This window comes from Rhamphochromis longiceps, linkage group LG3 (genome assembly GCF_057381845.1).
Source record: "Rhamphochromis longiceps isolate RC_006_pf linkage group LG3, R_longiceps_female_GT1.1, whole genome shotgun sequence".
Lineage (NCBI taxonomy): Eukaryota > Metazoa > Chordata > Actinopteri > Cichliformes > Cichlidae > Rhamphochromis > Rhamphochromis longiceps.
Window position 1 is genome coordinate 55,459,687 of NC_140559.1, and position 26,367 is coordinate 55,486,053.

Consider the following 26,367-nt stretch of genomic DNA (forward strand, 5'->3'; position numbering starts at 1 on the left):
TAGCATGTTCTGACTGAGAGATTTTTGAAACTAATTAAAACGTACAGCTCTGCTGTCACTTTCAACATAAATGAAGACAGAAAACTAAACAACAGTGACGTTTGCAGGGTTACTGAAGTTTGGCTAGCTGCTATATAATGATGTCCTATGTGATTGCTAGCGACACAGCTATGTTAGCATAATATAAACACAGTGAAGCTGGAGGATGAACGCTAACTTTTTTCCACTTGATAAAAGTTAACGTGAGGGTTCCCGATGGTCAGGGACAAATGCAATCGCATGGCAGGATGCTGTAAACGGACCAAACTTTAGTCAGGAGAACAACGGAGATAATCCACAATACGAGGTTAGTCATTAATATACTGCTGCATGGGCTGAGCTGTACTTACATCATAAGGTTTTAAAAACTGAACTTTGAAATTAATAGTGGTAATAAAAACCGAGAGAAGCCGACAGTGAGTGTTTTTAGGGGCTTGTTGAGATTAAATACAACAAGATATAAAGCGGTAAAACATGTTAAAAACACAGCAGCCTGATGAAACGCAGAGTAGTTTGGGCCCGGAAGCAGGATTCATACGTCATCACTTAAAGACTGAATAGGTGAGGGTACTGTTGCCTAGCAAGCAATCCTGGATCTATCAGTCAGATGGAAACAAATATACACAACCAAAAAAACCAAAAAGTAGTTTCTAAAATATATTTAAGAAAACATATAAATATAAAAATATATTTAACAACGGAAAAGACTGTCTTCTACATGGAGCGGCTGTTTGTGCCTGGAGCTTTACTGACTTTACTAAAGCTACAAGCTAAAAGGTGTTGGTTGCAAACACTAAAACAATCTGTCAGTTATCCTCAATCAAACAACAAACTTCACATATAATCTTCTATTTGGCAGCCAGACAAAAAGATGAGTCGGCTTTTTCTACCAAGAACCTGATGTTGCAGACTTAAAAAACACATGTACAGCAGTAACTGTGTGCCTGCTGTGTGAGCATGGAAAGCTCAACAAGAACGGTACGGTAATAGTAACTAAAGGGTTTGGAGCTTAGTGAAAAGTCCACCTATTCCCTGTGCTAAATGTTACCTATCAAAGTCCCACATCCACCAACCCTTCATTTCACCCTGTCCCCACTCACCATCCTCCGTGGGCACGTAGACATTGAGGTAGAGGCAGTCCTCGCTCTGGTTCTGGATGTAACCGGCCGCCACGTCCAGGTTGTCTGTGAACCACACGGGTAGCATTATCTCCGGCAGTACACCGTGAACATTTTGAGGGCACACAGGGGCAAAGAGGGTGGCGTTGCGGATCTCCTGCCAGGATCCCGGGGCCTCAGGTGGCTGAAAACGGCGATCGCCGATAGGCGCCGTGGCGTAGGGCACACCCAGGTACTGCTCCACAGGGCCAAGAATCTCATTGTTCAAGTCCTTCTTGATGCCTCTGAGCTTCCCATAGTTAGTGGTCACGATAGGGTGTTTAGAAGGATCCATCTTCTGGCTCGAGGCTAGACTGAAGAGCAGAATGAGGCCTAGGACGCTCATGAGGCACCAGTCTGTCATAAGGCTGAGGTGGCTTGTCCTTGACGACAAACTCCGCCGACTCTGTCTATTTATAAAGAATGGAAGGGGCTTCATGACTGAGTTCATACCGTTCAGCCACCTGCTTTTAGTCAGTTTGGGAAAACGTCTCTCTTTATGAGCAAAAGTGGATTATATCCAACAATCTGGAAGGTAAAAAACCCTTAATGACTAAAAAGGAGCTTTTTTAGAAACTCGACCAAGACTAAGGGCGCTGAATGAAGGTGAAGTGGAGGACAAGGCAGCTGCTTGGGAGAGAAGGGTCCTTTGGGCTCTGGGTGCCGGATAAAGGGGTTTGGACCTTGGAGTGGGTGCCAGGTCAGTGGTGATTCTGAGCAACGGTGATCCGAAACACTTCCCAAGCCATGGCTCTGTTGCGTTCCATACCTATTCGTCCTCAATTATCCAGATAATTGGATTGATGATGAATTCTGCAGAATGAGACAGAGAAGCAGGGGGGAGGAGGGAAGAGATTTAAGGGACGGTGATAAAGAGAGAGAGAGCGGGGGTGGGGGGAGGGAGGAAGAAAAGATAAAAGAGATTAAGCTTATCTGAAACAGAAATATATTCCATTAAATGTTGTCAGTTCAACATTTTTTCACCTTCAGCTGTTGCCAAGGGACCTTTTTTCTTTTTTTTTTCCTGAAATGAAAGATTTTCTAAATCCAGAGCCAGTGTTGTGGAGATCAAACTAACAAGGGTTCATTTTGGGAGCATTTCATGTGACGATCAACGTGTTTCACTTCACGTCGTTACATCACAAGGCTGAAAATGTTTCTCTCCAACATGGACGGAAGAACAAAAACAAACACAATGACACAAATGCAATTTCTGACATCATGTTTTTACTTCCTCTGGCGTTTGCAACATAATCCCATATATGCTCCTTGCTGAGTGCACATTTCTACATGTCTCTCTATTCATTATGTATGAAAATCCTGCTGTCCCAGTGCGACCTGCATGAGGGCACGATCCCTCCTGGCGGCCCGAGCTCAACCTGGCAGCTAGCACGCACGCATCTCTGCCGAGTTTCCACCGAACAACGCTGCCAGCGATGCCTCAATATTTCTATTAAATTCCTCGAGGCTTCAGAGGTTCTCGTGGAGGCAACACTACAGACAGTACAGTAGACAGCGTTGGTGGACGAGTAGAAGCTGGAGATTAGGGCGAGCCTTTCACTGCCCAGTAAGGTCAAATGTCAATAATGTGCGCCTGTAAGCAGCTTAGAACAGCCCAGCTGGGGCGCTCTCTGGCTATACGCAGAACACAGAGACACACTCGTAGCATTAACTGAGCCACACATGAATGAAAGCCCACATTGTGCACAGCCATTCATGTAATCTACAGCGGAAATGTGCAAATCCTCATCTAACAGATCCAGAGTCAGGAAATGCATGAGGCGAGGAGGAGATTAGGCTGCCGTTACGTTGTTGCGTGGTGTTATGTAACGGTGCGGGACACACAAGGCCCGGCAGTAAGTAACGCTGGGAGTACAGTGAGATATCTCCTCAGTGTTAGCGCACTCTTTTTCACTCTTATCGCATTTTTTTTCACACTCTCCCCTTTGCTTTATCGCCCTACCGTAATTGTCCCCTTTAAAGGCATCATTAAGGATATTATTGCATCGCCTGTACCCACCTCTGTTTTTGTTTTCTCCCCCCCCCCCCCCCACTCCCCCTTTCTCTCACACTGCCAATAAAGCCATTTAAAATGTAAAAGTATGGGATTTAAGAGGCTTGAGGCAAGACGGCAGATAATTAGAGTCTATAGGCTGATGAGCAGATAACACAAATAAGGAGGCTCATTCATGTATTAATAGTTTCTTATGTACAACAAGCTCTTGGAGAGGATATATTCGGGCTTTTGGGGAAATGCATGGTGAAAAAAAAAGTTAAAAAAGAGAGAGCAGTAATTGCGAGCGGGCCTGTAGCGCCTCTAATCTCTCCTTGTTTTTGTTTGTTCCCGCGCGTGCACACTAAATATATTGCCGCCTGCCTTTGTTCGTCTCCGAGTGGACTTTGTTGTTCTGCCCACGCCCCCCCGTGTGTGCGTCGGGGTGTGTATCTGCTCGCTGAGAAGCGGGCAGCACGACGCGCGCTCTAATTAAACCACGGAGAGTCTGGGACGAGCCCTTCACCCACACACCCAACAATCAAAAATAACCATCTACACTGCTGTTAAACTTTCATCCTCCAACGTACATAAAAGAGACGGGCGAAGAGACGAGTGTCGGAGGGGAAGGGAAAAAAAGAAAAAGGAGCAGGGATGACGAGAGAGCCAAACTGGAGATGAAAGGTGAGAATAAAGATGGAGAGGAAACAGGTCCTGTTAATGAAAAGCTTCTCTGTGGTCAGCAGAGGCCCTTCAAGAGGCCTCGAGTCAAAGTGACACAAGGAGGAGAGATTCTCAGGGACGTGATGAGCCCAGGAAGGGGGACAACTGGACTCCTTTTTGCCCAAAACTTGCACCTCGTGACACATGTATGTCAGAATTCCTGGCCAAGCTCCTGGCAGACACGAGTATGCCTGCGGGGACCGCCAGAATTTTGTGGAGCATCTGAGTGTTTAATTGCTAATTGGCTCAATTAGAGGGTTTAATTGGTCCAGCTCTGCCATGAGCAGTGGGAAAGCTTAAGTGATTGATGAAGCAGAGAAAGAGAGAATGGGGGTGGACTGGGGAGAGGACGGTTCAGCATGTCAACAGAGCCACACACAAGATATTCATGGGAATGTGTGTGTGGAATTTTGGCGCCACTGGCGCACGCACGCTATCATACTCACAGACGCAGATTTAAATGAACAGGTTCTCCCAGAATACTGTACTTCTCTGTATGCATGCAACACTATCTCACACTCACACACAGATGCACACTCATCCAAGATTCATGTCATCAGCAGAATGTTTTCCTCAACTCCCAGGAGGCAGTGAGACTGAGGGAGACTGCACAGGCCACTCCGTGGCAGACTGTCAGTGGGAAACTCATCTTCCCCTGCACTTCTTTTTCATCTCCTACTTATTTCTAATTTAAATGAGAAAGGCAAATGATGCTGCAATTCAAAAAAAGAAAAAAAAGATTTTCAATTCGAAACCAGTCTTTACCGCAAGATACTTTGTTACAGGTCTGTGTCATTCTGAATCATCGAAGATGAGCAGCACAAAAAAACATGCGAATCAATTGCATCCCAGCGTTTTCCACAGTTAAGGATTTTTCTACTGGATGCACATGTGGGCCTTTTGTTGAGCAGTAATACAGGAAGAGAAATGTCTGGCATCAAGCTCCAGAGCATGTTTTCCAGGGCTGAAAGCATGACGCCAGTGTGGAAGCTGCACTTCCTGGAGTGGCCATTTGAGGCTGGCACCAAAAGTGAGTCACTCCCCATATACTGTACTCACATGTACAAATGGCCTATTAAAAAGCATGTTTACAACCTGTTAGGAAAAACGTGTTTGTGGTGTTGATGGTGAAATTATATGACAAAATATGGCCATAAATAACTGTGCTGCACACACTAACACTCAATAAGACACCCTATCATCCAAATGTGGTTCCTTCTGGTTCTTGAAAATGAAGATGGTGACAGGTAATCCTAACCCTAACGACAAGTCTTCAAAATATGGACTCCTGACACCAGCAAACGGCAGCATAGTGTCCATCTTTGCCACACAGTCTGTGATTACAACCTTCCAGCCTCACTGCGACCTTTACACCACTGTGCCACACATTCATCAAATGAGCAGGCTTGAGCAAATCAGGATCACAGCTATTGGAAAGATCCGGCCACTCAAACACTTTCATTTGACCTATACGTCTGTAAGTGATATCATTTTGCTGCTTAATCTGTTGATGTGAAATGATGCCTGCCTGGTACGAGGTTCAAATAGATGTAGTTGTCATTAGGCCAACAGCTATAACAATAACAAATATCACCATTACTCCGTGCAGTCGATATCACTTCGGCTACAAAAGAAATGAATGCCTCAAAGAAGAGAAAACTGAGCAGTGAACGGTGAGCATATATGCATATAATGGACGACTAAATGCTTCTAAGCAAGGTGGAGAAGAAAGCGGAGTGACTGATCTGACAGGAGCAGCTGCCGAGGAGAATATCAGATAGATATTATCCAACATCTAAGCTAAAAGAACTTAAAAGGAAAAGGAAAAAAACAACAGCTAACGTCTCAACTGGCACACTTAGAAAGCAATGAACGATGCAGATGTAAGAAAACTATTTAAATGTGTTTATAAGACGACAAATCACAGGAACAAACTGACAAGTCAAGAATGTATGTTCACTAAAGATTAAAGAAATGTGAAATATCCCGTATAACAGAGCATCTGATATTTGGATTGGTTATTGGTCCATACCTAGACAGCTGATCGTTGACAGCAGTCCCATCCATAGGAACTATCTTTATAATTCAATTCTATGTTATTCTGTTTTACAGTTAGCAGATTGGAGGTATTCCACAAGTGGGACACCTAGAAAATCTTTATTTTTATGTTTGGATTAGTTTTTGTTTGTTTGTTTGTTTTTTTAACAGAACACCAACTTTTTTCAATTCAATTCAAGTCTATTTGTATTGTAAGGTAACAACCCTATACAATAATGCAATAATACGATGTTCAGTTGAGCTGAAACAACTGACACAGATTGAGAAAATTTTTTTCCTTGTAGATTTTTTCCTCACTGCTTCCTCACTTTCAACTCCCCCATGGTGGTTCCCACGCCTGGATGAGAAAGGAGGAGGGTTGGCTGGCAACCCTATCCCACAAAACCCAAAAATATTGACAAGAGAACATCAAGGAAGCTTGAATTTGGAATAACGACCTTCAACCCAAGGCCCAAAGCACGCCATTCAGTAAAAGTCAGGAGTTTTTGGAAACTACAGGACCAAAAATCCTTCCTCCAACCAGGATTAAAATACATGGAAAGTCCAAACCATGTATCAAACTGGAAGGGCTTACTAAATTGCTAAAGCAATGCAAAATTACAGCCTTGCATTAATAGGGACCAGCGAGACTAGGTGCATTCAATCAGGACAGAGCAGAACAGGGGTGGGCAACTCCAGGCCTCAAGAGCCGGTGTCCTGCAGGTTTTAGATGTGTCCTTGATCCAACGCAGCTTATTTAAATGGCTAAATTACCTCCTCAAGATGTCTGGAAGTTCTCCAGAGGCCTGGTAATGAACTGATCATTTGATTCAGGTGTGCTGACCCAGAGTGAGATCTAAAACCTGCAGGACACCGGCTCTCAAGGCCTGGAGTTCCCCACCCCTGGAATAGACTGATAAGTAATGAGACATGAAGAAGATGATGCCTCTCGCATGGAAGTAGTTGTGCTAATATTATCTAAAAGTAGAGAAAGGCACTACTAAGTTGGAAGGTTCATGGTGCATGGCTCATTACAGCAACATTCTGATTAAACAAGACCAAGATCAAGATGCATGACCTGTGGGAAAAAGCGAATAAAAGATCTGTAAAGAAAGAGATAGGAAGAAAAAGATGGAGGTGGATAGCCCATACACTGAGGAAACCAGGCAACACCATCACCAGACAAGACCTGATGTGGAACCGAAGGCAGGACAAGGAATAGATGGCAAAAAGGTGCAAAAACAGGAAAGCTATGGATCGGAAGAAATGAAGGCATAAGTGACGTGAAAGCGCCACGAAGACGACAAGAACTGTGAGGTCAGATGATGATTCTCGATGATACTGTGTGAGTGCCATCAATCGTCTATTGAGGTTGCAGCAGGAACGCTGTTCAACACCATTCAACAGAACGCTCAATTAACTTTGCCTTTGTCCTGAGAGAGAACTTAATTTCCACCAGGTATTTATACAAGGGTAGGTGTATTTTGCAATGGTTGGAAAAAGTCAATCATCTGTGAGGTAGCTAGCAACAAATGCATCACCGCTTTAAGAAAAATATCCCCCCGATGAGGACAGAAGAAAGAGTAAAACAAATAAAGCCTCTCCATGTGAAAGAAGTGATCTTTCTTTTCAGTAACAGAAAGTTCTGTGAGCCACCACCCCACCTTCCTTCCATGACTAATGACTGTGAGGTGGTGTTTTGAAGCAAGTGAAGTCTTGGATTTAGTGTAGAAATAGTTCCAATACAAGACTAAAAGCCATGATCTGAAAATCTGTCATTGACAAAACTAATAAAGACTCTGCACAGACAATTAGATTTTATCCGATTTTGCAAGTGTTCTTTTTATTGTTTTGTTCTCTCCAACATGTTTGAACAATTTTCTCTCTGACTAATTACTATAAGTCTCAGCGGGGATCGCATTCCACAAACTGTGTTTTATTTTGCCTATCTCTGCTTCAAAACTGACACCACACTTTGATGTTGGTGCCATGAGGGGTGGGGGAGTTGCTTCGCTGCACACATTCAGGGAAGAATTACTTAAGTGCTTATGTTTTCAACAGCAAGTCTACTTTTGTTATCTTTAATTACAGGGAGGAGTGTTCAGCACCACTTTTATGACAGAGACTTCCCCCAATTAACCTGCTGTTAATCTTCCACGTGTAGGTCATGTCTCTGCTCGTGGAGACTGAAGCGCGATCAGTAAGTGTGATTGAAATTACACCACGCTTAACAGGAATAAATTGTTCTCCTTTACAGTTTCTAAAGCAGGGTGAAGAATTGATTAAGATTAGTCATGGATGTAACTGACTCATCTACACATCAAAAAGGAAATGTTTGTGTGTACTCGATCTGTGTATACGTTGTTCCTCATGAATTATTTAATCATTATATAGCTTTTGATCATTTGAGAACAAATGTCTGATGAGGGTGTGTGGCAAGGTGGTTAGCACTGTTGCTTCACTTTCACCATCAGTTCAATTCCACCATCAGGCCAGGACCTTTCTGTGTGGAGTTTAAGTGGGTTCTCTCCGGGTACTCTGGCTTCCTCCCACAGTCCCAAGACATGCAGTTAGTCAGGATACGTTAATTGGAAACACTAAATTGCTGATAGGTGTGAATGTGGGAGTGAATGTGAGTGCGATTGGCTCCTACTATGTATTAGTCCTGTGACAGACTGGCGACCTGTCCAGGGTGTATCCTCTCACCCTAAGACAGCTGGGATAGTCTCCAGTGCCCCCCGCGACCAAGAAAAGGATAAGCGGAAGCAAATCGATGGATGTCTGATGAGATCTAAAATTGTTCAAGTAACCAGCCAAACAAGGACAAGAGACTATCTAGGTTTAATCCAAAATATGGTAGAGACAAACAGAAGGGCAATCCAAAGATTGCCAGAGGAACCACGATCAAATAAAAGCATCAAGCACCATCGGCGCAATTCATAAATACCAATACCAAAACGATGCTTTTAGATAACTAAACTTGCCAACAAAAATGTAAAACTTTTAATTTTCATTCAAATATATCAAAGTTCCTAAATTACTTTTGTGAGATTATTATACTATCTTAAGCCACCTTATACTTCTAATCAAAGAACTGTTGAATCATTATATGGCTATAGGCCACATTATGCCTTGGATTAATCATTACACTGTTTTATGATGCATTATACTGCTGAGTTATAAGAAATGCTGTTTGTTTAGAATCATGGCCTTCCTTTTCTGATTACAAAGAGAACAGAACATACCGTAGAGGTTTTCTGCTCCATCTCATCAAGAGGAAATAAAACAGGAAATCAAGGCTGTCACTTAGGCGCCGTAAGAGAGAAAGAATGTGGATTCTTAGTGTGGAGGGAGGCCGAAGCTATAAGAATGTGAGAAACGGTCAGACACTTCGTGATCTGGTAGACACCCTCCTGTCCACATCTCCCATCTGGACGTTTATGCTCAAAGTGTTGTATGGAATAAGGAGAATTGTATGGAATAAAGAGATTGTTGATTAAGCATTTGTACACCGAGTGTTGTTCTTCCTTCAGCCCGAAGATCAAACAATTGGGATATTTAACAAGACATCAACATTCATATCAGAACTTTAGCTAAATAAAACAGCCTTATGAACAAGAACAAACCTTAAAAAAAACTGAACCAAAACAGGTCCACAAGATTAGCAGCAAAACTATTTAACCCTTTACACATAAGTGTATTTGAAAAATAAAGCTTTCATTGGACTCTACCAAATGCTGTTAAAAGTACAGTCTTACTCTTTGCATAGGAATGAAGAGGGTAAATAAGAGCTAGGTGCTGCTACTCAATGCACTTTATTAATTGATTATGAGCAAATGTGAGCACCTTTTATGCCAGTTTGTTAACACAATGCTGCAATCTTCCCAGTAGTGGATATCCCAGCAATTTAATCTCAGATCTGACTATGCAATCCTCAGACAGTTAGCAAAAAATCCAAGAGCTACATCTCAGACTCTACAGACCTCAGTTAGTATTGGAGTTCATGAGAGTACGATGAGAAAAAGTCTAAACAAGTTGAATCTGAACAAACCGGAAGACTTCTGGACTAATGTGCTTTGGATAAACGAGCCCAAAGTGGAGATCGTCGGCCGTAATAAATGTTTGTGTTTGGCCACACGGAAACACAGCATATCAGGGCAAACAAACACGTCATATGAACATTTAAGCACGTTGGTGGAAGGGTGGTAATTTGGGCTTGTTTTGTGGCCACAGGACTTTGGCACCTTGCACTCAATGAGTCGAAAATTGGATCATGCAACAAAACAACGGCTGAAAAAGAAAAGAATCAAGGTGTTGCAATGGCCCATTGAAACCTCCGCCTGACAGGAATGCTGTGGAGGAACCCTAAGAGAACTATGCATAAACGAATGATTGCAAACATCTATGAACGGAATCAACGTTTGAAAGAAGAGTGGGCCAGAATTCATGCACGGTGATGCGAGAGACTTCTTGGGTCTGAGAAATGTAATTATGAGATGGTCAGTAAAAGGCTCTGTGTGGACGTCGCCCTTCAGGACTTCAAAAAATAGAAATGACTGCTTATGGCTGATGTCTGCAGTTGTCTTTGTCCGCAATCAACTATAATCACTGCTTTCAGCATCCAGTGCCTTTGACCAGTTTCTGATGCAGACACTATCCAGTCCACAATATTTCTCCTTCTAGGAAGCTTCTCTAATTCTCCTGCTTTGTTAAATCTAGAGACCACAGCCTCACAATCACATCCATCACCGTTTTGCCACATACCTTACCAAGCACAATCCAAATCCCATTAAAACCAATTCCACCCAATTCTACTCGAATACAGCTGCAGAATCGCCCACCACTGCCTTCCCTGTAATTGCCTACCAACTCTAGCTCCGTGTTGTGTTTCCAGTCAGTCTGTCAGTACACTCACCAGACTCAACTTAATGACAGATAATAAACCGACTTTGCTGTGCCAAGGGTACTGGCTATTAGCTGGAATTCAGGGAGTGAAGTTTTTGTAAGAGATCAAAAGGAGTCACTGTTTTAAAATTGTTTTGTGGTTAGAAAGAAAAAATATGAAGTGACTGGGAGAGAAATGGAGACAAATCAAAGTAGGCCTATAACACACAAATGAAAAATCGCATACACTACATTTACCTTGTCAATGTGCAGGCAAGTCAAGCCCACGCACACAAATGCATCGCGCTCGTTATCATGTCAACCCTGACAGCCTCTGAATCAGCACAACTCATTTGTTTTCACATTTGTTAATTAACACATCAAGGCTGTGACAGGAAAATTGGATATTGAAACGCCAATGTATCCCTGTGACTGTGTGCATGGGTATAATACACGGTTATCAGTGCATATACCTTGAGAAAAAAACATATGCTGCTGTTTGTAATTTATCTGTGTATCTGCAGCCCTGGTGTGTGTTTTATCTGCACCATGCGAGTTTGACGTGTTGATTGCAAGGTAATTGCGAGGGCACGGTAGAGTGGATGCTGAGTGGCTGAACAGAAAAGTGCCGTTTCATCTCAGCAGATGCCACATTAATACCAATAGATGGGGTGGACATGTATGTGTGTTTCTGTATGTTTGCCATCCTGCTGACAGCCTTTCTGTGAACTCCTTAATGGCAAAACCCGAATGGCAGGTAAGCGTTCGCTCACACTTCTTCCTGTCAATCCCTTATCATTTTTTTATTACCTTCCTTTCTCCCAAAAAGAATCAAATTCAAAGCACGCTGTAAGCTAAGAGTGTTAAGCACACTGATCAACTAAATTAACAGCAGCTAAATGGGAAAACTATTACAGCAAACAAGGAAATGATTTTTTTTTCAGCTCATGGAGACGCCAAGGCTTTGATGTCTACATAAAACAGTAAAGTTATTTTTCTTCTGCCATGCTCACCATTCCTCACATGATGCTGGTGGAACTAGACAATCATTCCATCATGCAGGTGATCTTTCTGCTAATCAATGAATAAGTCAATAAAATTAAACAACTATTCGCTAAATCCACGTTTAGGTTCAAATGTTGGCTTTAAATAAAGAAAACCAGATTATTCTCATCTATTTGGATCTTTAAACACTCTTTCACCAGTGTAACCAGACGTTAACCACCATAGCTGATAATGACTGGCTAGCTCACGCAACATGATTGTCATGGCTGATTAGCACTTTCCAAAGATGCCTCACAGCATGTGTGCATGCATAATGCTTACACCAGCAACAAAGATTTGTGGATTTACATTACATTGCAAAACCAAAAATATTTTCTTATAAACTAAAGAAACCAGTTTACTGTTTTAATTCAATGTTTCTAGCTTAAAACAATGTTCATTGTCCTTCCTCCCCACCGTATACTCTTTATTTACTTCCTACAGAGACTAGGCTTGTCTGACAGTGGGGGGGAAAAATGGGCTGATAGACTGCCAACTGCAAAACAATGGGAGGATGCGGTTAAGACGAAAGAAAGGAGGGCTAGACAGAGGAGGTAGCGAGTGTGTGGGCTGATGGTAAACTTGTTGACAGTAAATGTATGCACAAATGCATCCGTGGTGGGCAGAAAAGTGTGCATCTGTGAAGGAGGGGGTGTCAGGGATGCAGACCAGTGAAGCGCAAAATTGGAAACAATGTGTCTGCAAGAGTTAAAAGCAAATATTTACAGGGCTTTTAATTTGCATCGGGAGCACCGAGTTTCCGGCGTGGGTCAGCGCGTCTACGGTGGAGCCAGCGAACACAGAGGGGCATGGCTGGTAATTAGACAGACAGTGGTAGATTAATCACAGGCTGGGAGCTCAACCTCACAGCCACACACACTTTCACGAGCTATCTGCGGCAGCCCCATCATTTAGTCTGGCTCGTCCACTAAAATACTCTGGATGTTTTCCTCTCGCCCAGAGAGGATGAGTGTATCGAGCTTTGACGAGTGTACCTTATTCTCCACAATTTTTCAAGCACATGAACTTGTAGGGAGTCACTGCCCTGCCGTCTTGCTCTGATTACTTGCTGCTCCCTCTCCCTCTGTCGCCTTAATAAATCACCAGCTATAAATCTACCCCTCCCCTTGCTTAAGGACAGCTCCTGAGCCGCTCAATTCCCCCTGCTGGCTCTCCAATGGGAGCATCCAGGAGAGGCAGAGGACGATGTGGTCCTGCCCCTGGGGGAAGAGCTCATCTGTAGGCTGGAGGACACGGCTGGAGCTCAGCAAAACGTCAGAGCGAGGGGGAGACATAGTAGTTGGCTAAGGGTGCCACCATTAAACGCGTACCCTATATCATAAATATTTTACCGTCCACTAAGTGGTTTTGACCTTGGATTGGAGTGCTGTAGGTTATACCACAGTATGGGAGAAACATGACCAGAGTTTTAAAAGTTTTAAAAGTTAGTGGTAATTAAACTGGGCTGAAATGGGTCTTCTTAAAGGCGCTTGTGTACGTGACTAAAAACCTACCACATACCACCGTTGGACACCGCACTCTACAAGTAGTAGAGCACCATCAAACATTTCTATGTGCATTATTCATGAGAAGGTCTGATGTGAGCAGAAGTTAATAAATACATTTATAATAAAGTGATTTTATTCAAAAAAACCTCATTTTATATAAAAAATGCTTTCGAAATAACTGCAGCAATAAAACTTTAAAGGCTCACAAACTCTCCTCCATCAATTTCTTTTTTACAGTGACGTGGTCGGTAAAGGTCTAGTCACGTCAACATTTAAAATATTAACATTTTTCCATCCCTCAGTGGAAATGACTGATTACAGATTCTCTCTTAAGATAGAAGTGAATCTGTGAAGTTCAACTTTGATTAATTTTGACACCCCCTGTCATCCTCTCTTGACAGTTTTAACCTTTGACCAGAGGGAGAGCCAAAGTGTCAAAAACTAAAAAGGTTATACAAGCTTTTTATCCGCTAGTGTAAATACATCTTTGCTATGTGAAATTATCACATTAGGTCCTAAGTAAATAAATTACACATTTCAGGAAATTCGTCATACAGTAAAAATGGAGTAAACAGCATCACAGAGAAAAGTAAAAATCTTCACAAAACCTGTTTTCTCTGATTAGCATCAACACGAATGCAACAGCAGTGTTAGCTAACACTGCTAACATTGCTGCAACAGCAATGTTAGCAGTTTGTTAGCAGTAACATCACTTCAACAAGCTTGTCCCTTCGTCACAAACTTTAGCAGATGGTTAACATTAATATGGAAAGCAAAACATGGCGGCAAGGGTGTGATATTTAAATTCCAATCTGGGAACCTTTTGGCTAGCTTGCTAACTTAGCATCTGTTGGAAATAGCCACATTTTAGGGTTTTTGATATATCATTTGACCCTATATTGCTTCCTCTGGCAAAACGAATAAAAACAGTTCTTTGATGAAGGAAAAAACAATTATATAAAAGGGAAACTTGGGTCAGTGAAACCCTTTACACATGTCCCTTAAAAGGGCATTTGGATAAACTGCATGAGCAATTAATTTTTAACTTGGTGAGGGCGATGCCAGCACAGTTCATGAGAAAAAAATATGTTGCTAAAGAGAAATGAAAGGTAAAGCAACAGAGGCAGGATGGTACAAAGTACCGTTCCCCAAACAAAGCTAAAGCTGATGAATGTCAGCTGTAGCTTCCAGCTGCTCACTTGACAAGCAGAAAAGCACTTGGACTTTGTTTACAGTCTGACAGGGACTTGAGACCTGGGACAGATAAAAGTTTTCCATTAAAATATTGACTTAGAGGATTAGGCAGGTAGAAGAAGTTGTGCAAATTGAAATAAACCTGCAATTTTCCAACTGAGAACCCCTCGTGGCTCTAGAGAAAAGAGATATTAAGCTGTCAACAGACTAATGAAATGCTTAATCTGAATTTGTAGGGTGTAATGCAGCATACATGGATTATGCTGTTAAATTCATACTTACTTCTAATGCGATCCATCTTCCAGAAGTTATTTTGGTTATTCGGTGATATAAAAAATGACTGGGGCATTTATGAAATGATTGAAAAAAGAGAAAACTAAACTTAGGAGGGGCTATGGGACTTATTTCCAGAAGTACTCCAAATTTTTAATTGCCACAGAAGCCGTTAATACACTGCTCTCTACCACAAACACTTGCAAATCAAATAACATGTCTACAAAAACCAAAGTCAGAAAAGAATATAACCCACTTATTAAAGCGATGTCACTTTAATGGTTTAAAGTTTTCTCCACTTGCAAATAGCAAGTCAAATTATGAAATGAAGCAGGTTTGCACAGTGATACTGCTCGGTGTGTGGGCAGAAAATACTTAGTGTAAGTAAGTACATTTTAAAAACACGCACAAATTAAGTTAAATCTAATAATCCCGGGTAAATGTGAATAAAATGGAAAGCAAAACAATTACATTTTATTAATGTAATTGTGCAGCTATAAAAACATAAAAAGCGGACTTAGGTTTGAATATTTTAGCATCATACAGATGCAATAAGTTGTCGGGTGCAGAAAGCACACAATACTGTGTGAATGGAAATAGGCCCCTTAAGTAGACATAACTGGGGTAAAGTGTATGTTAATGGGTATTCTTGTATTGTAAGCAGTAAAAACAAAAGGTAGAGATTACAGCGTGCGTGTCGCGCTGTATAAGCCGTTTTATTACAGCAGGAAGTGTAGCACTGCAGCTACATTCACATTACAGATTCTCGGCCCTGAGACCGTTATTAAAGCAGGACTGAAGCGGCCAGATGAGGACATGAAACTGAGATATTAAGTCACACTCATTTGACTCGTAATGACCGTTGAGTGAGAGCGATACGCATGCCGCCGAACGCCACAGAGAGCGTGAGACAGAGCGGAAGAGGGAGGCTTTGGAGAGCTGCCATCCTGATCTAGTTGTCCCTGACAGATGGCCGGTGAGACACACGAGCAGCTGATGCGTATGACTGTCTGCTTCCCAAAGAGGGTGCAACAACAATCGACACCTCCCTCACTACCTGTTCCTCCACCCGGTCTATTTTGGTCTTTAATTAATTCAATTTATTGCAGTGCAGGAGTTTGTTGATGCAGGTTTCTAAAGCCAAGGAGAGGGTGAGGGATAAATATCAAAAGAAAGGGCACGCGGAGAATGAGCCTTAGATGATAATCAGCTTTATTAATAACAAGCTGCAGCATCTAAACACTTCTGCCTCTCTCTCCCAAATCTTTCCCCCTCTTCTCCTCTCCTCTCCTGGCTATTAATATGAGCAATGAATATTCATCTAAGGCTTCAATCTATAGCTGAGCTCATGTGGAAAAACTGTTTGTTTTATAACTGCAGGAGGAATATTTGCTCATAAATATGCTTTACATGATCAGCACAATAATATTGCTTTTTTATGCATATGGTATTCTTGACATGTTGCGTGCTCAAGCAGCTGCATGAATAACTGATTGAAAAACAACTCTCCTAATGAACACATTCAGACTGCGACACAAAGAGGCCAGAACACACAGAGATCCATAATGTGATTGCTGATGTATAGATTTTCTCGCACACCCCATCTGTTATTGTTACCACGCCTGTCAATATTTCTCTTCTTTGCCCGTCACAAATGCGGGTTTTTATAAAATAAAAAAAAAATAGCGTCAGATGTGTCTTTAGAGATTCTTGGTTCTTTTGGAAACAAAACGGCTCCTTATTCCTGACAGAAGTCAACAAAACGTTCTCATTTCGAGTGCGTACCCGCCAATTATGTCAGCTGAAACGAGTAGCTGTTACTAAAAGACTTTATCACTGTTGCCAGATCAAGCGGTTCTCTGGCATTACAAAAACTTCCAATAAATCCAGTCCAAATAATCAGATTTTCCTCCAAACAGAAATGAGCGGAATCTTTTTAAAATCATAAATGGCTGACCGATAAAAATGAAATGTCACTTTGAAGATTTTCTTTTGTTAAATTGTTCAAACTGTGGGGTTTATTGTCTGTTTTTAGGCTGCCTATTCCTGCGTTAATGACGATCACATGCTGTTGTACTGATCATTGTTCTTTTTCACTTGGAAACAGGAAAAATATTTAAAAGAAAAAAATCAAACTGTTACAATGTTTCAGATTTTACAGCCTAGGGTGGAACTAGAACTATTGCCCAAGACTATTTGGCACGCAGACTGGAGCAGCCAGGAAATGAACCAGTAGATGACCTGCTCTACCTGAGCTACCTCCTTAACTACAGACACCCTAGTTTATACCAAGAATACCATGACTCTGCCCAGTGGCAGCATTCCTAACCTGTTGCATCACCTTTGGTCTGGACACTGTGGAATAGCGTTAGCACTCCAGTGCCCAGAGGAGAGTCCACAGACAAACTTGAAAGGGAAACCAGTCAAATTCAAGTCAGCTACATATATATATATATATATATATGTTATGCTGTTTTCTGGGGAGACATGTGAAACTTTTCATTCCCACCTCACATGGTAACAACTTTAAGGACAAACATACTAGCGTGCAAGGTGAAGGTGCCGTACTTTTCATCAATGTCGACCTCACCAATCTCCCAGGTGAGATATCAGGCTTTATATGCAAGGCTCTACCACAAAGGAAATTATATAGATGTGGGTATGACAAGGAGAAAAATCTCCTCCAATGTGCTAATAAAGTGCAAAAAATGTCCAATAAGGCAAGAATCATTCTTACATTTAGCCTTTGGAGGAACTCTGGACTAAATTAGTCAACTAAACATGTCACGTGTGCAGACATGATAATATCCATGTTACATACTTTTACTTTTAGTTCACCCTGATCCAAAAACAGAACCTGAAACTAAAGCTTGTCATGCCATTTCCTGTTGGACCATCCAGGCTTGGGGTGTATTTATCTAGGCTGCATGTGAGTAGCTGGTGGAGGAAGTCTGGGACTGAATACCTGCAGCTCTGAATGACAGAATAAGGTTTGCTGATTTGGACTGGCAGCCGCAAACAGAGAGACTTGCGGCATCTCTTCAGCTACTGTGGGGTTCGCTGGCGAAACGAGCTCTTGCAAAAAGTTTCACTCTGTTCTCTGCCTGCCTTCCACGCCTCCCTCCGCTGTTGCTCGCTTCTCAGCCGACACTTTTCTCCCTCTTGGAATCCATCTCAGACAGTTTGTCTTTCCCCTCTTCACCGCCTCTGCCTTTCTCTCTCTTCTAATCTGTTCCCTCCCTTTCCCTCTGCCTCTTTTCTTCATCCCTCCTCCTCCTGCCGCTACTGTACTTCAATCCGTATGTGCGAGTCTGAGACATGTTTGAGGTGTCTCGTCAGCGCGGCGGAGCACAGTGGGAAACTGAATGGCACTGCCGCCTCCCTCGACTCGCTATCACTCGTCTCTCTTTCTATCTGTGCATCTGAGGAATCGGGAGCCTTTTGCCCCTCGGCGCCTGAGGAAATAATGAGGTGCCAACGGAGAGTCACAGCTCCACCGCTAAACAGCGAGTGCAAAAACCCAGCGAAGATTGTGGCACAAGGAAGACGAGGCCTGAGAAACTCGTTCCACTTGGTGCTCGGGGCTCGGGGGGCGAGATCACGCTCGATCCTTAGCAGCATGCCGCTGCGCAGTGCCAGCGGTGAGGCTGTGTGCCCGCCAACTCTTTTGTTTCCCTCAGAGTTGTTCCCACCTCCGGGATCCACGCTCCACTGTTCACGTGCAACAACTGGAGCAATTACAAGTGCAGCGATTGCACACGAGTGTCCGTGTGTGTTTGTAATTCGTTAAGCTCCGACATATCCACCCAGAGAGGGGAGGAGGAAAAAGTAGGTTATTCTGTTTTTCTTCTCCCTTCCTTCCCCCCAGTCTCCCAGTGTGGCTGCCTCTCACTCCTCCTTTTCCTTTCCCTCCTCAGTGAATAGGAGGATGATAAAAAATGAATAAGACACCGCGGCTTGTTTGATCCTCTCTTGCAACCCGTGCCGTAATTTGAAAGGGGTGGGAGAGGAGGACGAGGATGAGGATGAGCATGGAGGTAAACCTGCTTTTTAAAAAGATGACACAAATTTTGCCTCCACCAGGCCTCGCCTGCATCTCGCTCGACATCCCTTTTAAAATGGTCTCGTGTCTTTTCTTCTTCTGTTTAAAAAAAAATCTTTCCTTTGCAGCCAGCTTCCTTTGTTTGCCTTCTTTTTGGCCTGCGCTCGCTCTCTTCTGTCCCCATGGGTGCAGTTTTCAACAAGATATATTCCATGCTCAATACTCATCTACTTTTCTCCTAAATCTTGCTGCCTGTGTGTGTGTGTGTGTGTGTGTGTGTGTGTGTGTGTGTGTGTGTGTGTGTGTGTGTGTGTGTGTGTGTATTGTGAGTCCCTTTTTAGTGTGTGGGCAGACAGCAGCAGGCCTCTGACCACAAGGAGAGGACAAATCCCCTGCTCATAAACCCATAATCTTTATAGCTCCCGACATGAATAATTGCCCCTTCAGGCCAACAGTAGGCGCTACCAATGACTATAAAGTGTGCGTCTCATATTCAATTGCATAGTTTAAATTGACAACTTAATTTAACAGCTAAATCATTTAAAGTAAAACCTAAGATAAAGCAGTCGTTCTAACCTCGGACCATATGCTGGTCTGAAAGACTTGAGACCAATGTAAGACCCGGCAGCGCTGCAGGCTCAGCTGTCGCTGCAAAAAAACAAAAGCAAGGCCGTGTGCTTTCCGAGACACCGACGCGAGCGACAGCAGCCACACGGAGCAGTTTGAAACGCCAAATGACACCACTGAAGTCGGGGAGTGATCCTGGATTATGGCCGCCAGCCGCTCAGAGGCTCTGTAATTAATTACAGCGGCCAATAATAATTAAAGCCGGGCACCGTCGAGCGGAATGCAGAAAAACTGGCGGTCGATCTGGTGTCTGTCTGCGGCCTCTGAGCCCCGTGGGCGCTTCCAGGCCACGCTAGCACCTGCTCACCAACTGCAGCAGCTAACAGATTTCAGTCTGTGTGTAGGGGTGTTGGCAGGGGAGTTGGGTGACACGGACTGTTAAGAAAGGGAGGGGAGAAGGGCACGGCACGCTCTGAAAGGGTGGCTGATTCACAACAATGTGCCGGCATGAGCCACTCAGACTTACTGGACTGTGGAGCTGCGATTCATCTGCTTTATTTAGATGTAGCTGCGGAGCTTAGCGGCCGAACGTGTGCGCGAACCGGTGTGTGTACTAACTGTGCGCACACGGGGGCTGGAATGTCGACTTTATTGTGCTGGCATGATGTGGTCTTAATTTACTTGTTCTTGCACAGAGAGCGTGCGAGTACACAAGCACACAACACACGCCGAGCAAACGCAATGCATTAAATATGAGTGTTCAAGCTGCGCATGCTGGCGTTTTAGGTACCCACAGAGATGTGTGTGCATGTGTGTGTGCTGCAGGGTAGAAATATCTTAAAGCAGACCTTATTTTCTGGGACACAGTAAATAAGGATTGTTGTGATATGTAAAGGGACTGGTTGCCCAACGATACTTTTGCATACAAATCCAACTCGAGTAGAACCCTAGAATAGTTTTCTGCTTTTAGTGGCTTGTTGGACAACATAATGCATTAATTTTTGTATTTATTATCTCTTGAGTATCTCGTCCATCTGAATATGAGATAAATTGATAGGTTACGATACCCTGCCTACATCTGCACACCCTTCTGTTTATTCTTGTTATTCCATCTGTACAGTTAATTATATGAAAGGCCCATTAGCTCAGCAGCACATCTGCCTGTAACCTGTAAACCTGTCACAGTGAGGCAGTATGTTTTTAAAGCATATTTGTATTTGTTATTTCTGAACGCTTGTAGGTGGTGGTTGTTGTTGTTTGTGCTCTCGCATCAGTTTTTTTGTGGGTTTTTTTGGGGAGGCTGATTATAATTGGTATTATTCAAACCGCAGTCGGGCAATCACCAATCAGAATACTGAAGATAAAAGTGTTTGTCCAAGTGTATTAATGGCACACCACTCAAATATAGAAGTTGTTGATATGAGTATTAAATGCACTTCGAGCAGACATGGGCTGACTCATCGATGGCTCACCACTCAGACTCAGACACGCTGCCTTGATGCCGGCGACCTCTACTTTGCATACAGAGGTCGTTAACTGAGTCTGAGATGTTTCCTGCAATCCGTGCAAATGAGATGTTCACTGTTGCCCCACTTTCCTCACCAGGAAATCCCACATGTGATTTGTTTACATCTGGTCCAAAAAACCTTTTAGCATCACTTGCCTACATTAGGAAGGACAGCCTGGCTTAGCCCCACCCCCCTGAAACCAAGCTCCCCCTGTCTATAAATGTACCTTTCACACCTCGTGCCAAACGGAGGCAATTGCCAAAATCTGCAGCACTAATCACACCACATTAAAACACTCTCCTTAACGCCTCCCCACTCTTTTGCCCGCCTCTCTTACTCTCTCTCCCTCTTTTTGCGTCTCGGTGGGCGATTTCCCTCACGTCCCACCCGTCGGGCCGAGCTCACCGGCATCTGGCAAGCTTGCTTGAAGGCACATGGAGCACTCGTTTGCATATCGCTCGCCTGATGTGCTCGCAGTCGCAAGGGTGTTCATTTGTTTGCCAAACTAGGAGTTTTATTTCCCGCTTTTCTCTTTTTTTGCATTAGAATTTGCTTTCAGTGGCAGTGGTGGAGCCAGAGAGAGGGGAAGAGAGAGGGCGACCTGGCCACGTTTGGAACATTTGGTTCGTGCTGTGAACACTATTGCGCAATAATGTAATTCAGATAGTGCTGGGCAGCATGGTCTTTCCTAACAAACACTGTCCGTGTGTGTGTGTGTGTGTGTGTGCGCATCTGCGTGAGCATTATGCCATCACCCCACCCACTCACATATGGCTACCTTCTGCTCCAAATATTTCAGCCAGGACTCGCCTCAGTGTCAGTATAAAGCCATAAATACATCTTAGAGCGTAAACAGTGTAGTTCCACTCACCGAGCATTTAACGAGGAATAACGTGTTTCCTAATATAAATAAACAAGAGACCAGAAATTGTTTTTTTTTTCTATGTTTCTAGGGAACTGATTGATTAATGGAGAGAAAAACACAATTTAAAATTAATATATTCAAATAGAGGTGATCTCTTACCCTTGTTAGGCCTAAGTTTTGGAGTTTGGCCTGATTATATTGTATATATTAACCTTACAAACTGTATGGTGATAGCCCACCCATGGGGTCTTTGCCTGGCTGCCTGCCTGAGTAAGCACTGGGGATTTTTTTTAAATCTAATACATAAAACAAAAGCTGCAACTCTTAAAATGGCTAATGAATCCTATTAGCCTACTATTGCAGTTGACAGTCTTAATAACAGGTTTAAAAACCTATTATTAAGTTTGTTTGTTTGTTTTAAATGAATGAACAGGTACATCTCATAACACCGTGTGTCCGCTCAGCTGATATCTGGCGTTTCATAAATACAGATTACAGCAGGGAAAGTCATTCTTTGCCATATGTGAACAAGACTAACCTTGAGTTCTCGCGCCAGTTTGTACCATAAAGTGGGCAATAAACTCTATGATCTCTCTCTCTCCTCAGCGCTCTGCTGTTCTGTCTGTGCCACACAATTAGCATTTTAGCAGATGGTGCTACATTACAGCCGAAGCCGCCAGGAATAACAAAATGTCAGATTACTCTGGTAATTGTTAGCACTATCAGCTGTTACACAAGTAACCTTTGGATATGATAATCAGGTTGAATTTTATACATTTTCAAATGACTGCAATATATATGTGAGTTTACATTAAAGCGGATCTACTATGCTCATTTCTAGGCTCTTTACTAAAGTAGCTGTGCATGATTCACAATTCGAAATAATCCTTATCCATCCTATAGTGAGCCTGGGTGCAGCTCCCCTGTTCGCTCACTGCTCGAAGCAAGTCGCCTTAGCTCTATTTAAGCTTACTGTCATCTGATTGGCTGCCCCTCATTTTTGCACATTTGAAACTACACCTGCCAGAGCTTGCCTCAGATGATCACATTAGAGATGACCCCTCAAGCCTTTACAGCCACTGAGCTGATTTCAGACTACAGCAATGTTAATATGTAATGGTATGTATATTTATATTACTTATCAGATGAATTAAAAAAAACCGTTTTTGTTTCTTGCTGTGAAAAAAACAAAGGCAAAAAGTGTTAAAGAGTTTTGTCCCAGACTGAGTTACCTCCTCGGTCATTTCTGAGCAGATTTTCTTCCATAATACGCATTTAAGTTCTGATAAAAACACATTTGAGCTTATTATTCTGGAAAACGATACATCTTTAACACAAATGAATGAGCTAGCTGGTGTAGCACTAACCGAGATAACAGGGATTAGCATGATATTCTGAGCAATGATTAAAGAAGCAGTTTTGGAGTGAAGCTGGACATGCATGATAAGTGCAGGCCATTAAAATTTAGATGCTTCAAGTCCTCAAAATGACTCAAAATTAATGTTATCATCAACAATATATATAGTACTACAATTTTACATTAAAAACAGACAATAGGAATTTCTTTCTCTCGTTTTCATCGGGCAATCTTTATCCATCCTTTATTTAAGCCCTCAATTACTCCAGCTCATTAATGAATGACAAGACTTTAATTAGTAAGAAGCCTGCCTCGTATTAATCACTATCATCCTCAGCTCAGCTGTAGAAGTCCAAACATTTAATGCAGCATTACTGCTCAGCCATCAATCGTTCTTACACCATCACTGCAACGTTAAAGAAACGAACCACCCGAATCATGTTAAAGCAGACAAATCATTTTATATTCATGAGCCATGCGCTCAAGCTCCGCCCTGGATACGGCACGTATGCTTTCCCCCGCTACTCAGTTACACTACACGCAGACAGATGAACTAGAAAAAACACCGGCAGCATGCACACACAGCGAACCCAACTAAGGCCAACGTAATGACAGCGGGTGTTCGTTACTGTCAGCACAATCAAACCGTGTTGGGTAAAGCAGAAAAGTAGAAGCCTTTGCTTTTAATTAATTTGCTGTTTTATGTCATATTCCATTGATTTACATTATTATGATACTTTGTGTCTTTATGTATTGTATTACTTTTGCCTTGTCACACCACCACTCTTTTCACCTCCTTTCATCCACCCTTGAAAAAGTTTACATGACCACTTTGCACTTTTTAGCCCATTTTATATTTTCTTTATATGCAGACATAATACCTGCTTCATTTGACACACATACATTTTTTATTCCTATTAACTCAGAATATTTCTTATCAACCAAAATTTAAAAATACTCTTAGTCCACATATTCATTTCAGTACATTTGTTTGTGGTAGCACGTCATTTTGTTTAATATGAACTCAAAAAAGAGCCCAGAGAAGTAGCTTACTGTGGGAATTTACTGATGGGGGTTCAGATCAAATTCTTGATTTGAATTTTGCTGATCATACAGGGTGGGCCATTTATATGGATACACCGTAATAAAATGGGGTCATGTGAAGGCAATTGTCTATGGACCAGTTTCACAAAACTTAGCAAGCAGTTCGCTAACTGTAGCGTGGGAGATGGGTGGTCTCGTAGGGTGTCTTGCATTGAAATCTGCTGCAATGACCCGGTTACTGCGTTCACCAGATATCAACACAATTTCGATCCACTCCTCACGTGTTAACCTCTTCGACATGTCAATGGCTGTGAACAAAGAGAAACTCGTGAATAACTCATGAAAGAATAAAGTTACGTTGAAACCAAGCGCACCATTGTTTTTCTTGTGACATTACCAATAAGTTTGATATGTCACATGGCCCTCTTCCTAGTGAAAAAACAAAATTTGTATCCAAGATGGCCGACTTCTAAATGGCCACCATGGTCACCACCCATCTTGAGGAGTTTGCCCCCTCACATATACTAATGTGCCACAAACAGGACTTTAATATCACCAACCATTCCCATGTTATTACTGTGTTTCCATATAAATGGCCCACCCTGTACTGTGCTAAATCACTAAAAACAGAAGTAAATTGACAGAAACAGTACAGATCGATGTCTTTAGTTTATCATGCTTTGTCACTTAGAGCAGTTTGTAGCTTTTTGAAGCCCTCGGACGATGGATCAGACTCCTGATATCTTTCAAGATCATGCTTCCGCTCGTGGTCATTCAGTGGATGGCTTTTGTGGCGCATCAAAGTAGGATTACCAGAAGCATTTTGTGCTTTATGATTATCGGGGAACCTAGGTTACAAGTAATCATGCATTTGTGATTAGTCGCCATCACACCCCAATTAAAGCAACTGGATCATGAATAACTGGGTCCAATCCTATGCTGAGTATCAACCGTGTCCTGAGCCAATAAACAAGTGAAATGCCATTATTTTCTCTTTTGTGCTAGTTTACTATGAGTACAAAAGCACAAAATTATCAAAAGACTTGAAACTGGTAAACCACGTGAAAACAATTCAACTTCAAATCTTCTTCCATAACTACAGGTATAAAAACAAACATAAGCAAGACAAAAATCATATCAAATGTGAGTTTACAGGGTTGACTTGAATGTTTTTGATCTGCTGCCTTTTTAGGTTTTCTGCAAATTATCTTACATTTGATCACCAGGAACGATTCTTTCAGTAAAATTCTCAACACAAAACGTGACCTTGAGAACTGTGGATTAATACAAGCAAATATTTTGACTCCATGATTTTGTTTCTGAACAATGCTACTGCATAAAAGGCAGATTTTTGGTACATAATGCAGGCCTGGTGTGCATGACTGTGACACCAGCAGCCAGGTCACCAGCAGGCTCTTGTGTGTGTTTCTGAGTGTTTAGTTAAAAGGCACCGTGTTTAACCAGGTCAAAGCTTTTACTTTATGTCTGGCTGTGACTGTGTGTTTAGTGCATGTTTAGTCCATGTGTGTGTGCGTGTCTCTGTGTGTGTCCACACAATGCAACTTGATGGACCAGCGCTGAGAATAATTAACTCTGGTGACCCGAGCACCACGGTGACGGGGCAACCGCTGTGCCTGTAACGCCTGTCAAAGAGGCTGGTCATCACACTCCTCAGGCGGAGCTTGATGAAGAACAGGCCTCACACACACACACACACACACACACACACACTAAAGCAGAAACACACATACAGAAATGGGTACAAACAGGCGAGCTACATGCTAAACATAGAGCTGTCATATATTAATTAACACATTTACCATCTCTATAGCCTGAACACACACACACACCACGTCACAGCAGCAAAAATGGCTCCATAGGTCTCCTCACAGCAGCTATGTATACATGGGTATGTGTCACTTTAGTACACTTGGCACACACTCTTTCACACCACGTCGCAGCAACAGCACTGAAGTGCTAACACGCACACACACACACACACACACAAACACACGGGCATATGGCAAGAAGCTGGCTGTTCGTTAGCACCCCTGACATCTCTGACAAATTGACTCCTTTATCCGAGTGGAAGTGTGCGGCAAGGTGGGGGGGACGGTGGTGGAGCTAACGTG

The 26,367-nt window shown here is 42.6% G+C and overlaps 1 protein-coding gene across 2 annotated transcripts in view; it reads right to left on the reverse strand.

Annotated features, from left to right (window-relative positions):
- The window catches only part of LOC146675345 (neuroligin-2-like), a 257,360-nt gene that overhangs the window by 162,833 nt on the left and 68,160 nt on the right, over window positions 1-26,367 (reverse strand). For both annotated transcript variants that reach the window (XM_085400411.1, XM_085400410.1), the window contains one exon: window positions 1,140-2,009. In XM_085400411.1, the coding sequence (XP_085256537.1) occupies window positions 1,140-1,647 (508 nt within the window). In that variant the 5' untranslated portion in view covers window positions 1,648-2,009. The remainder of the gene's footprint in view (window positions 1-1,139; window positions 2,010-26,367) is intronic.